A 14,555-nucleotide genomic window follows, 5' to 3' on the forward strand; every position below is an offset into this window, starting at 1 on the left:
CCTGCTCAAACCCCCCTCAGGCCTTTTCTGAGGTGTGCTGTAAAAAGAGTTCCGGTAAGCTGTGATTGGAGTGGATATATTATTGACATATACATGCAGTATGGTTTTTTTTAAATGGTGCATGTGCGCTTTTTACAATTAATATGCCGAAAGTAACATTTTTGAAAACAGGGGTTTAGATGCACTTTAACCAGAACCACTCTGTTCCATGTTTTCTAACTGCCGTAAGGACTGGTGTTTAACCGTTCTCACCATAGAAACAAAATCAATAATGAATTTATTCGCTGTAAATCTTACTATATAGCGTATAGGTGTAGTGCGCTGCCTGTGAAGAAAGTGAAAATCGTTTCATGGATAGCAATGTGTGGATAGGCAACGAATGCAAACTTTGCACGGTCGTGTTTTGACGTTTTGGTCGTGACGATTCTAGTGCTGGGCGTCACCCATGTGTGTAAACTCGCAGATTAAAAAACAACAACAACAGTAAGAAGCAAATTACCAGTAAAAACTTGAGGAAGTTTCACCAGAATATTTGGCAACATATTAACATAACACTTTATTTCTAAGTCCTGATACACCGGCCTTTCTCATAGAATAAATTGTGCATGAAACTAACCCGGATTCTCTGTAGCACAATAAGCCAAAATAGATCATAACATTAAGATATCAGCACATTTCACGAGAAACGCCCAATTAAAAAAAGGTTTTAATATAAGGGCACGAACAAAATTACATTCTGTGCAATTTGTTTGTTTTTACTCGACCACTCGAACCAACAAACATAATCATCAGTCAGAATTTGTTACGTGAAGTTGTCTTTACTTCAACAGGTGTGACACTGAAATACGCACACATTTTTGGAGCCCAGATGTTTCGTGCGGTCATTGTCAAACTGTGAATAGGGAAGACAAGATACAGTTATATTGTTCAACTGTGTGAGTAGAGAAAATAGTCTTCTTTCATTACATATCAGAAACACCTCTGTGCTGCTAATAGTACAGTTACTACAAGCGAAATATTAATTTCAAAAAATTATATAGACAACCTGTAAATCGCTTGCAGCACTTATTGCTAGCGAGTGTTTCTAGACAAAAGGAATTGTGTGGTTCGGCTTCTATTAAGCAGTGTGATTAAGCTCTGACTTTGAAAGCAAAAGACCTTAACCCTTAGAATACATGTAAGCGGAGAAGTTAACTTTTAAGGGTGGTTTTTTTCGGTTTTTAATTGTTCGCTTTTGTATTTTGTTGACATTTTCTTCCAGATGTTTGTATCGTGGTAATGTTGATTGCAATAACTTGTTGTTATTGTCTGCATTCACATACAATATTGGTTTAAATTTGTTAATTAGATTTCTAAGCTCCCTGTAGGTTCAAAACCTTATTAAAACCTCGTGAACAACTTGTGATTGTTGTTTGGGGGTGGGAGTGGGGACGTTGTTTTTCTTCTTTTTCTTACATTTATTTTCCCTCCTACTCCTCTTTGTATGGTCAGCACTGATCAATGTGGCTTATTTCTCAATTGATTATACAAAACAGATATTAATATATTACTTTTTCTTCCCTTTCCAAACCCTTGCTTCGAGAGTAAATTCCCTTTTGACTGGTTACATGATTTTGTGCAAATCTCTAGAATGTAAATCTGTATCTATTGCCTACATTCTTTGCTCATTTTCTATACATTAAAGAGAGCTGCAAAAGGTTGTTCTGCATGTTTTTTTCTCTCCTTGTTTTTGTCTGATCCCTTTGACCGAGGAAAAGGTAAGGAAGAGTTGAAAGGGGCAATGTGGGACTGTTGTTGTGTAATAATTTGGCAACGAGATATTCTCCTCTCTTGGGAAAATGGGCTGTTGGTGTTGGCAGTCTCGTCTGAACTCTACATCAACTCAGTTGAACTTGATTTGCTGTTAAACTGGTTATCTTGCTAAATCTGAGGAGGACGTAAAAAGATAGGCTATGTTCCAGATCACTGATCATAATGGAGGTCTTTGATTCTGAGACTTCTTACAATCAAACAGGTTCAGGTGCTGTACGTTATTTAGTTTCTCTCAGATTTGTCGACGACAAACAGCGAAGACCAAAGCCGGATAATTATTAACGCTCAATTACCGCAGTGTTTCTTGTTAGCCAGGTAGGCAGTCAGCGTTGTCACAACTTCACACAAAGAATGCTCGCTGGTGATATGAAGATGGAGGCACAAAAAAGATAGTTTGACGTGAGCGCTTTATTCACCGTTGGATATTGCTCTTAAACTGTGGGCCAGCATTAGCACAAGTACAGTGAGTGAACATTTGTCAAGTTTTGTTTTTCAGCTTTGACCAGTCCTTGTTGTCGTTTGTTTGAATTAAGCTTTACGATTGTCTCGGCCGCCAAATGTAAGTCTTTCGCAACCAGAAGCATAGCAACAAAAGTAGTCCATGGCAGGGATAGAGAGGGGAGGGGGCCAGGGGTGGGGGCCGGGGGGGGGGGGGGGGGCCGGGGGGGGGGGTGTCCCCTTATGAGGAAAGAGAACTTTGAGTTTGACTGGTCGCATCTTCATGGTAGAGAGAGAGATAGAGAGAGAGAGAGAGAGAGAGAGAGAGAGAGGGAGGGAGAGAGAGAGAGAGAGAGAGAGAGAGAGAGAGAGAGAGAGAGAGAGAGAGAGAGAGAGAGGAAGAAGCAGCAGGGAGTGCGAAGAGTGGCTTTTTCAGTCTGTCCTAGCTTCTTACTGGAAGAAAACTTATCAGAGACTGTGAGAGAGACTGAGAAGGAGGGGGGGGGGGGAGAGAAATGGGGGGGGGGGGGGGCTCTCTCTTTCCTATTTCATTCCTTCCCAAGTTACTTGAATCTAAACTGGTCAGAGAGAGAGAGAGAGAGAGAGAGAGAGAGAGAGAGAGTGCAACATGGTGACGCTATAGTAGCTAGGAGACAGGCAACTTAGCCGGCCGTTTACATGGTCCCCTGGCGTGTGAAGCGTAATTTCTGATTAACAAATAAGAAAGAAGACAGACGGAGGCGTGTGTGTGTGTGTGTGTGTGTACGTGCCAGTGTGTGCAGTGTGTGTGTGAATGTGTGTGTGTGTGTGATGTGTGTGTGTGTGTGCGGGCCACGGTGTGCCGCGGCCCGGCCGCGGCGTGTGTGTGTGCGGTGTGTGTGTGCCGCGGTGTCAGTGTGTGTGTGTGTGTCACGTGTGTGTGTGTGTGTGTGTGTGTGTAATGATGTGTGTGTGTGCGAGTGTGACTCGGAAAATGATCAGACCGTATACTAGTAGTGATTACTGTCATCAACGGTATCCCGCGGCCGGCCGGCAGCCGAGTGGGCCGTCTTGATGAAAAAATAAAGATCCAGAACAAGGAACTGAGAAAGAGGTGAAGATTGTAGAAGAGAGAAAACAAGTCGCGTGAGGCGAAAATACAACATTTAGTCAAGTAGCTGTCGAACTCACAGAATGAAACTGAACGCAATGCCATTTTTCAGCAAGACCGTATACTCGTAGCATCGTCAGTCCACCGCTCATGGCAAAGGCAGTGAAATTGACAAGAAGAGCGGGGTAGTAGTTGCGCTGAGAAGGATAGCACGCTTTTCTGTACCTCTCTTCGTTTTAACTTTCTGAGCGTGTTTTCAATCCAAACATATCATATCTATATGTTTTTGGAATCAGGAACCGACAAGGAATAAAATGAAAGTGTTTTCAAATTGATTTCGAAAATTTAATTTTGATCATAATTTTCATATTTTTAATTTTCAGAGCTTGTTTTTAATCCAAATATAACATATTTATATGTTTTTGGAATCAGAAAATGATGGAGAATAAGATGAACGTAAATTTGGATCGTTTTATAAAAATTATTTTTTTTTACAATTTTCAGATTTTTAATGACCAAAGTCATTAATTAATTTTTAAGCCACCAAGCTGAAATGCAATACCGAAGTCCGGGCTTCGTCGGAGATTACTTGACCAAAATTTCAACCAATTTGGTTGAAAAATGAGAGCGTGACAGTGCCGCCTCAACTTTCACGAAAAGCCGGATATGACGTCATCAAAGACATTTATCAAAAAAATGAAAAAAATGTCTGAGGATATCATACCCAGGAACTCTCATGTCAAATTTCATAAAGATCGGTCCAGTAGTTTAGTCTGAATCGCTCTACACACACACACACACACACACAGACAGACAGACAGACAGACACACACACATACACCACGACCCTCGTCTCGATTCCCCCCTCTATGTTAAAACATTTAGTCAAAACTTGACCAAATGTAAACAAGTCGCGTAAGGCGAAATTACTACATTTAGTCAAGCTGTGGAACTCACAGAATGAAACTGAACGTAGTCCGCCGCTAGTGCAAAAGGCAGTGAAAGTGACGAGCCTGTTTGGCGCGGTAGCGATTGCGCTGTGCTTCATAGCACGCTTTACTGTACCTTTCTTCGTTTTAACTTTCTGAGCGTGTTTTTAATCCAAACATATCATATCTATATGTTTTTGGAATCAGGAACCGACAAGGAATAAGATGAAATAGTTTTAAAAACGATTTCGGAAATTTAATTTTGATCATAATTTTTATATTTTTAATTTTCAGAGCTTGTTTTTAATCCAAATATAACATATGTATATGTTTTTGGAATCAGAAAATGACGAAGAATAAAATGAAATTGGTTTTGGATCGTTTAATAAAAAGCAATTTTAATTACAAGTTTCCGATTTGTAATGACCAAACTCACTCATTAGTTTTTAAGCCACCAAGCTGAAATGCAAATACCAAAGCCCGGGCTTCGTCGAAGATTGCTTTGCCAAAATTTAAATCAATTTGATTGAAAAATGAGGGTGTGACAGTGCCGCCTCAACTTTTACAAAAAGCCGGATATGACGTCATCAAAGGTATTTATCGAAAAAATGAAAAAAACGTCCGGGGATATCATACCCAGGAACTCTCATGTCAAATTTCATAAAGATCGGTCCAGTAGTTAGGCTGAATCGCTCTACACACACACACAGACAGACAGACAGACACACACACATACACCACGACCCTCGTCTCGATTCCCCCCTCTATGTTAAAACATTTAGTCAAAACTTGACTAAATGTAAAAAGAGAGAGAGAGAGAGAGAGAGAGAGAGAGAGAGAGAGAGAGAGAGTTGCGTCGTCTGCTTCTGTAAGGAAAGGTAACTCCGTCGCATGACAGCGCAATGGGCAATCACTCTTGTTTCTTTGTGATTCTTCCGGGCGCAACAAAAGTTTTTTTGCCGTGACAAGACTAGAATGCATCAACTCTACGGTAAGATGCGACAGGGAGAAAATGCAAATGCATTTCAACCTTTTTACTTACGTTAATGTTAGTCTTATTTCTGCTGCTATCTTTGCCACCGAAGTTGGCATAAGGTGTAAACTAAAGCAAAGTGCGTTCCTGTGAACCGAACACTTGTTGCGCAAGGTGCCACTGTGACTGTCAGTTCTGTTCTGGATCTGGATCTGGATGAAGTACATTGCAGTAGCCAATAATGGCTGTCGTCGCAATGGGCGAGAGAGCGCAGCGTGACGGAGTTTAAAAACTTTCTATACATGCATGCCCTTCCAGGTTGGTGGTGTCAACTACTGGAATTTGGGCAGTGTTTAAAAGCAGGATAAAAACACCTGGCGGTGCGCCTATGGTGGTGGGGCCCTGCCAACACCTGATGTAAATGTGTTGGCAGTTGCTGAATGTACCACGGAGTCTTGTAGGCGGTTCCATTCAGTCGGCGTCCTGACAAAAAAAGAGTTTCTATACGGTTCAGATCGGCTATCCGGAATTTTGAAGGGTCTCGAGTTGTTGTAGACTCGCTTCTCAACGGGGTTTTCTGATGTGCACCCGTAAAACTTTGTTGATATAATTTTCCGCTTGGTCTTATCTGTTGTATTGTAGTGTTGATTTTAACCATGTCTGTCTGTCTGAGTGTCAGTGTTTTGTTTAGAACTCAAATTCTGCGTTAATCCAGATCATTGTGGCAATCTAGATGTGGCTTATGCACTTTTTCAAAGTTTATGGTTAGTGCAAGTTTTTGGTTAAAAGTTTGTCAGCCAGCTACAGCTAGAGGGTCCAGGAAAGCGTACCTTTGGTGGATTTGTGGATAGGATATCTTACCTGAGAAAAGAGGCCCTCAGATCGTTCCTAAAGTTACAGCATAAAATTCTGTGGTGTCAATTATGCTATGGCGCATGAGGACTGTCTTCACCTCGCAAAAGAAAGTGTTTAAAAGCTGTAATAAAATTTAGTAAAATACTATTTTGAATAGACAAAGAAAGAGCACTTGTTGTTGTGGTTGAGTTGGGTTACTTCCCCTGAGTTACTGTCTTCGTTTGTACTTGATACTCTTACTACGGAAAGAGGGCGCACTGAAGAAAGAGGGCGCACTGAAGCCTGAAAACGATGCCATCTAGGCCCATCCCGCAATCCAGTCGGCCTTTTCCCCCCGAAAGCGGCGTATGGCTGCCTTAATTGCAGGATGAAACGGCCGTACACGTAAAAACCCATATGTGCAAAAAACAAGACTGTACGTTGGTATATTTTCAGCCCATGAACGCAGAAGAAGCAGCCAGCCGTTCCACCACTGACCGAGTAAAACTTTCTCACTGGCACCTCTGTAGTATTAGTGTGTAATTAAGGCAAAAGTAAACTAGCGTGAACCTCTAACTGTCATAATTCTTGGAAAAAAGGTATGATTTTTTTTCTTTTCACGAAGATAGAGTATATTGTTCATATTTTTGTTTTAATCATGTATGAAATGTACAATTAAACGGTATATATATTCTAAGAATACGATTTGTCTCGCTCGTTCAAGTCAGCGCAATTTTATTGTTGTGGTGAACACTGAGAGATCGAGACAGAAGAAAAAAACACACACAAAAACAACAAACAAACATTCAGAAGTCAGAAATTTTATTCGCGTAAACACAGGCCCGGTTCATAGCGAAAAGGGTGCTTGGGGGTTTGGGTAATCGAACGATCAGCAATCATCAGTGTGTTCACATTGGGTTCAGTCCGTTACAAACACAATGCATCGTTCGGAAGCATCCGACTGGTATTCCAAATCAGGAAATAACTGTTCCGTTTTAACAAGCAAACATTCAGCAACTGAGAGAGAGAGAGAGAGAAACTGGGAGAGAGAGACAGAGAGATTTGTAGAAAAACCCTTACATAAAATAAAACGGTAAAATTAGTTCCTTGCATTTAGTTTTAACTCGAACGGTACATGCAATGATGCATGGTGCATTGTCAAGTCAGACATGGGGCCACGGCTATTTATTTGGGCGTCAATTGTAAGTGCAGCTAGCCCGTCAATCATAATTAAGATGGAGATACTCATTATATGCTGTTCAGCTAATTGTTTACCATTAATTTAATGTTAAAGGACAGCCTCATCTTGGTTTTTTCTTCTTCACTTGGTGGAAAGTAAATTCTCCTTCAACTGCATTGGTATTTTATTGTTCATGTCTGGAAAGCTGTTGGTTCAGGCTGAACAGTTTCTGTTACTTACACGGTTCTTTCCTTGTGTGTGGATTGTGCGATTGGGGCAGGGGATGGGTCCGGTGAAGGAGGTAGAAAGGGTAAGAGAGATGTGCGGTTTATGTGTAATACTATCAGAGCTTTAACAAGAAAATCCTCTGTTTCAGGAATGACACAGTGATGATGTGAAGGCTTAGCTGCTGTGATGTAGTGGTTGCCACCAGAACCAACACCATTGCATCATGAGACATGACGTACAAAGACCAAACCATAGCTGTTGCAGTCCATGCTGCTGTGATTGCTATAGTGTTACATTATTGTCCAGTAACTGCAGGTTTGTAAAACAAATGTGACCCTCCACCACGAAATGAGTCGCATGTCACCTCGCGCGGTTCTGCGCTAGGCTTAATATAAGTCCGGGGAGTGTCTGGTAACAGTGTGAGGGTTACCTTAGCCACAGGCTTATAGTTTTCGCTCTTTTCTAAAACGGTTTTCACCACTGGATAGAGCATAAAAAACTCATTAGGAAAATGTAAAACTATGAAAATCATGCAAAGGTGACATGCGACTCATTCCGTGGTGGAGGGTCACAAATTTCAGTGAGACATGAATTTTTTTTCTTATGAGCCAGACACCTATACTATTGATGATAGCTTGACTGTTGTCCACTGACTATGGTATTGTAGGACAGCCCAACAAAGATTTTGGGAATATCAGATCTGAAACATGTACTTAGCATTAATCAAGTACAGCATCACATTCTCATGTTGGTGTTTGTTTGTTTGTTTGTTTGCTTAACGCCCAGCCGACCACGAAGGGCCATATCAGGGCGGTGCTGCTTTGACATATAACGTGCGCCACACACAAGACAGAAGTCGCAGCACAGGCTTCATGTCTCACATTATTCTGACACCGGACCAACCAGTCCTGGCACTAACCCCATAATGCCAGACGCCAGGCGGAGCAGCCACTTGATTGCCAATTTTAAAGTCTTAGGTATGACCCGGCCGGGGTTCGAACCCACGACCTCCCGATCACGGGGCGGACGCCTTACCACTAGGCCAACCGTGCCGGTATCACATTCTCATGTTGGTGTTTGTTTGGTCAGTTAAATTGTTTGTGCACCTTTGTTTTTGCACAACAGACATTTTTCAGTTGAAGTTTCCCTCTTTCTCAGAAAATGCTTGGAGAAATAATCAATCAATCAATCAATATGAGGCTTATATCGCGCGTATTCCGTGGGTACAGTTCTAAGCGCAAGGATTTTTTAAAATTTATTTTTATTTTTTTTATGCAATTTATATCGCGCACATATTCAAGGCGCAGGGATTTATTTATGCCGTGTGAGATGGAATTTTTTTTACACAATACATCACGCATTCACATCGGCCAGCAGATCGCAGCCATTTCGGCGCATATCCTACTTTTCACGGCCTATTATTCCAAGTCACACGGGTATTTTGGTGGACATTTTTATCTATGCCTATACAATTTTGCCAGGAAAGACCCTTTTGTCAAGTCAAGTCAAGTTTTATTCCAATAAAACCCCGTGAGGGTACATGGAAAATTAAAAAACACAATAAAAACACATTTCATTCAACACCAAATAAAAGGAACTAAAACAAAAAGAAATCAGACTATGTACAGAAAAGGGAGTTGAGGGGTGAGGGAGAGCAAAAACAATACAAGAAACAATTCAACAATAATAATAATAAATAATAATAATAATAATAATAATAATAATAATAATAATAATAATAATTGTCAGTAAGTACTGGTGTCACATGACTGATGTGAACCAGTTGATTGGCTAATGGCGATGCGCTAAAACTGTTAGCGCACTCTTGGAGTGCGCTAACTTTTCCACAGAGCGTATTCTTCCGCCCTTTGCCTAAGCGAGACTGTGCTCTCATCCTCAGAATTAATTAATGACATGTAGCTTATAGTCTCCACAATACCAAATGACCATAAATTCCCTGCTTCTCAATTGAAGCAGAAGTGTTTTTTTTCTGACAGATTGCATGTGCCTGTGCCAGTGCCAGTGATCTAAAAATAGAAGTCGCTGTGTTTCATCTAATTTTCGCCGACTTGCATAGATTCTTCTCATATGCCGTGTTAGTGGCATGTAGCTTATCATCCACATTACCAAATGATGAGTTAGTATACAATTCCCAGCGGCTAACAGAAAACACAAGTGTTATTCCGATAACGTACCAGCTAGACCAGTTTGGAAGACTGACTCGATCGACTCTGTAGCAGACTACACAGAAATACGACTACATCAGTTCAGTAAATGAATGGTTTCCGAATCATTATTTCAAGGCAAGAACAATCGTAATCGAAAACGTGTAAGGTTCAGAACGTTCTTACATATATATAAGACTTATTACCAGCCTGCCTCATGCGTGCAGACTCAGTGCAGTGGTTCGATTGCCCAGGTAGCCTAGCACAGTAGCAGACGACATTAACCCCGCTCAGCAAATTAACATGTTGGGCAAATGTGAACGAAAAAACGATGGGGATATAATACGTGTAGGGTTCAGAGCATTCTTACCGTTCATATTTAGTATCAGACTCCCCGATGAGTGAAGATACAACACGAGAAATATGCCACATTTGTTTTGAAAATGTGCGAACCGTCGAGTCCCGCTTCGAGTCAATTCAAGGGGAGTCACTCCGCACAGTCAATCCGTCGAAGCTCGACTGGAGGTTTCGAATCGCAAATAATGAAGAGCACAGTCCTTTCTCCGAGTTCAAATGAGGTCTCTCTGAAAGATCATCACTGTTCAGATTAACGCTACACTGGAATTTACCAACAGAAATTAAAATGCGTGTGACGAAAGCACGACACACTTGAGACACCCCACACAAAAGTAGATCTTTACTGTACACGACCTGACCACACAGTTATGCCTATTCAAATGCGCGTTGCAAAATGTGCGTTTGGAATCTTCTTTTTTCTATGGCGGTACTGACAATATCGTTATTGAAACAATCCCAGTGCACTAAGGGATTTATAGAGCAAATCTCGAAAATAATTATGCGCTTCGTTCAATAATGAATTTTCTCGATTTGCTCTATAAATCCCTTAGTGCACTGGGATGTCTCAATAACTTAAATAATAATACTAATACTAATAATAATAAAACACTACAAGTGCAAAGTGATTACATAGAGATTACACAACGTCATCGAGTGAGGGACCGAAAAATATTGAAACTCGAGGATGATTTTTTTGTGGTATCAACCGAGACCGTAGGTCGAGGTTGATACCACACAAAAAAATCATCCGAGAGTTTCAATATTTTTTGGTCCCTCACAAGATGACGTTTGTGTAATTTGTGTATACAATGATAAATTGATTGTATACAATGATCAATCTCTATACCTTCCTGTCACTGGAAGCAGCAACACTTGAAAGCATAAGTTCCCTTGACAAACGTCATTTATGATTGGCGTCATCTATGAATGACGTCACTGTCTAGACAAGACAAGTGCCGGTATCGGCAAACCTTGTCGCGGCAAAGGCGTGCCTTGATACCATTGAGATCATAGGAGATGCACAGCAGTGCCGATACCAGGTTTCTTTAGCTTCACTTTAAAATGATATCAGAACGATAGTTATTCACTTGAAAGTGAACACAGGAGAGTTGTATACATACATTTATTGACTATGGGAAATGGGGGGAAGGGAGAGGGGGGGTGGTGATGGGTGGGTTAACATAAGGACAAAAATACTATTACAAACAACACAAAACAGATAACGGAGTATAAAGCTAAAAGAGAATTAAATTTTACTCGCTTCTCAAACAGTCCATGACAAGTGTCATGAACTTTGCGAGTTTTAGCAATAAACTCTTTTTTGTAGTGGAAAAAAGCTCTCTGAATTTAACTGAATTGGGGCGGGCATAATAATAGCACCGTAACAACTGTTTTCTATAATTGGTAAAAAAAGGACATACAAAAATATAATGGAACTCGTCCCCAAGGTCACCTGATGAACATTTGTGACAGATTCTGTCTTGTCTGGGAATACCAAGAGTCCTACCTTTTTGTATAGGCAATTTATGATTCAGTGTTCTAAATTTTAAAACAGCGTTTGCTAAATTAACCGGCAGGATGGACAAGTACTTTTCAAACTCAAAATTCTCTTTATACATTCTATAATTATAATAAAACTCATTGTTATTTATTTCTGAATGCCAGGTTTGGACAAATTGGTCTTGTAGCCTATTTTTCATCAGTGCTTTGAAAGTATTAAAATAATCACCATCCGTTACATTATTGATAGTTTGATTGTGCCAAAAATCACTAAAGCCTAACTCATTTAGAACACCATGGACAGAAAGCAAACATTTTTGTCAATCGTGGGATCTTTAACGTTCACACCCCAATGTGGTGTACATGAAGATGAGCATATCATAAAGGAAAATATCATTGGACGAAAAGAAACGCGTACAGATTTGTACTTTTTCTGTATAGTATACTCATTATTGTTATTATTATTATTACACATAACAAAAAGAATGAATGAGCATGCTCAAAGTCAAACTGTTCTTTTCTTGGATTGTTTCAGAATCTGAAGACCCACTACATGATATCATGACAGTGTGTGACGGGGCTTCTGCTTCCTTCAGTTGGCCCTGTAATTTTCAGTATGACCTTACCAAAACAATGACCTTGGTCTTCAAAGGGCTTGACGGTAAAAGTCACCTTCTTGCCACCATAACGGGCAATGGCAGTGTGACAGTCTCCAAGGAGTTTTCCAGTCGTGTGAGACCCAGAGGAACTTCAGGTGTTCACATGGACGGTGTTGGTATCCTTGACTCTGGTGTCTACGTCACCACAGCAGAGTTCAACAATGGAACGGTTGTAGATCGACACTTCACTCTCAACGTCCATAGTAAGTTTTTTGTAACTTGTACTACTTGGAAGATAGTTTCTGCTCCCTTTAAACTTCCTTTTGAGTATCTCAATGGATTTTGAAGGTTTTAAATAGCGGAGCGTCTTTGAAGTTTAAAATGCCTCGAAATCCCTAATCCTCTTATGTTCGATAGATTGAATATTTATGAGTTAAAAGTGAATACCAACCCTCTTCAAAACCCCATACTATCCTGATAATCCACACTAATGCCTATATAGCTTCCTGATGGTGGGAGGAGGGGTGGGGGTGGGTGGGTGTTGTTGAATGGTTTTTTTGCAGAGCAGCTCGTTTGAAAATTCTGGGGTTGATTTAGAAAAGAATGAAGAGAGCTAGTGTCACTTTTTTTGTATCAAATGTATCAATACATCATTTCCTCTCATCTAAAGCCTGGTTCTAAATCTGTCACTCTCTCTGAGATAAAAAAGGTGAATTTATGGTAAATCATTATACTAAATGTCTTTTTCCTGTGGTATATATATATAGCATGTGAGACAATGACAAAAGGTGACGTTTTCATGTCAGTATGTCCCAAATGACATCACCAGTACATTTTTCATTCTATCTAATCTGTTTTCGTTCTATTTTTTCTAATAACATGCGTTAACAATTGATTGCCAACTGGAATGGAAGAGCACAAAAAGTGTAACTTGATAATTATGTAGTTTCTCTAGAGGGAAAAACATCTTCCACTTTCATGTCAGTGTGTCCCATGCAACATACATTTGCCAAACAGCTATGTGTAAGTAGATTATTTGTTAGTGGTATAGAAAATACTGATCAACAATCAAAGTCAGTTTTCACATTCATTTTCTACCTATTTCTTATTTGTTTATTCTTTTGGCAATGGTGAAATGTCAGCAATCGTGTGTCATTCGGGACAGTAGACATGACACCTGACCTTTTGTCACTGTCTCATGTGAGAATTTTGTGTAAGATCGTTTCAGGATTTAACATTCTTGTTATCAGGTCAGTGCTTGGCTGCAGCTAGGTTACAGCGTAACATGATACATGGAAGTTAGCAGTACCTTTTGACAAAATCAGTTTATGTGGATCACATTTTCCACTTCCCGTGGGAAAATAAAAGCGCTTTCTCCTCTCGTCCTACCAGATATCATAAAAAGTAGCCACTCACCGTACAAGTATTGCACAAGGCTGTTGCTAGCTAATTGATTTAGGTCATTTGCCTAAATAACAATTGCATAGATTTTCCGATACCTACATTTGAATTAATGTAACATGAGATACATGTATATGCTTTGAAAGTAGAAAATAAAGAACAGTTGAAAAGGAACGCTTGTATGGAACAGAACTCTCTAGATGCATATAGTCCTTTCTTTGTCTTAATGGTGTTTGGACCAAAAGAAGGACTTTGCAGGCAAACAACATCCCTTTAATGTTTTGCTTGAGTTGAGTGGATTAAATCCTAATGAGACAATGACAAAAGGTGCCGTTTTCATGTCAGTATGTCCCAAATGACATCACCAGTACATCTATTTTTTCTAATAACATGCGTTAACAATTGATTGCCAACTGGAATGGAAGAGCACAAAAAGTGTAACTTGATATGCAGTTTCTCTAGAGGGAAAAACATCTTCCACTTTCATGTCAGTGTGTCCCATGCAACATACATTTGCCAAACAGCTATGTGTAAGTAGATTATTTGTTAGTGGTATAGAAAATACTGATCAACAATCAAAGTCAGTTTTCACATTCATTTTCTACCTATTTCTTATTTGTTTATTCTTTTGGCAATGGTGAAATGTCAGCAATCGTGTGTCATTCGGGACAGTAGACATGACACCTGACCTTTTGTCACTGTCTCACATTGTTTTTTTCGTTTTTTTCGCAGTGCCGCCATTACTAAAGCAAAATGCTCTGACAGCCAGCATTACCAACACCAGTCAAGGATGTCAAACTATCACCTGTGGGCATATAATCTTTTATGGCTTTCCTCCCGTTTCCTTGGACTGGAATGTGAGTTACGTAATGGCTATGAATATAGAATAGACGTTTGTTCAACCAGCTGTCGGTTGATTTGCAGATTTTGCATCACAGCATTTGTCTTTAGAACTAACCATGACTGTCGAAAAGTATATATGTCTGCTAGTTGAGTTGGACAGACCATTATAAGGGATGGCCCTGAGGATTTTCAGAGCTGCTGTTTTG

At 40.1% G+C, this 14,555-nt stretch overlaps 1 protein-coding gene across 7 annotated transcripts in view; it reads left to right on the top strand.

Annotated features, from left to right (window-relative positions):
* Nucleotides 1–2,141: 2,141 nt before the first annotated feature.
* The window catches only part of LOC138973880 (uncharacterized), a 41,572-nt gene continuing 29,158 nt past the window's right edge, over nt 2,142–14,555 (top strand). For 5 of the 7 annotated variants that reach the window (XM_070346578.1, XM_070346610.1, XM_070346602.1 and 2 more), the window contains exons 1-4: nt 5,184–5,260; nt 7,633–7,799; nt 12,042–12,368; nt 14,239–14,363. In XM_070346578.1, the coding sequence (XP_070202679.1) occupies nt 7,715–7,799; nt 12,042–12,368; nt 14,239–14,363 (537 nt within the window). In that variant the 5' untranslated portion in view covers nt 5,184–5,260; nt 7,633–7,714. Of the gene's footprint in view, nt 2,271–5,183; nt 5,261–6,531; nt 6,612–7,632; nt 7,800–12,041; nt 12,369–14,238; nt 14,364–14,555 lie in introns of those variants that run through there. The other 2 variants (XM_070346593.1, XM_070346585.1) reach the window with 2 other exon arrangements.

This window comes from Littorina saxatilis, linkage group LG1, assembly GCF_037325665.1.
Source record: "Littorina saxatilis isolate snail1 linkage group LG1, US_GU_Lsax_2.0, whole genome shotgun sequence".
Taxonomy (NCBI): Eukaryota; Metazoa; Mollusca; class Gastropoda; order Littorinimorpha; family Littorinidae; genus Littorina; species Littorina saxatilis.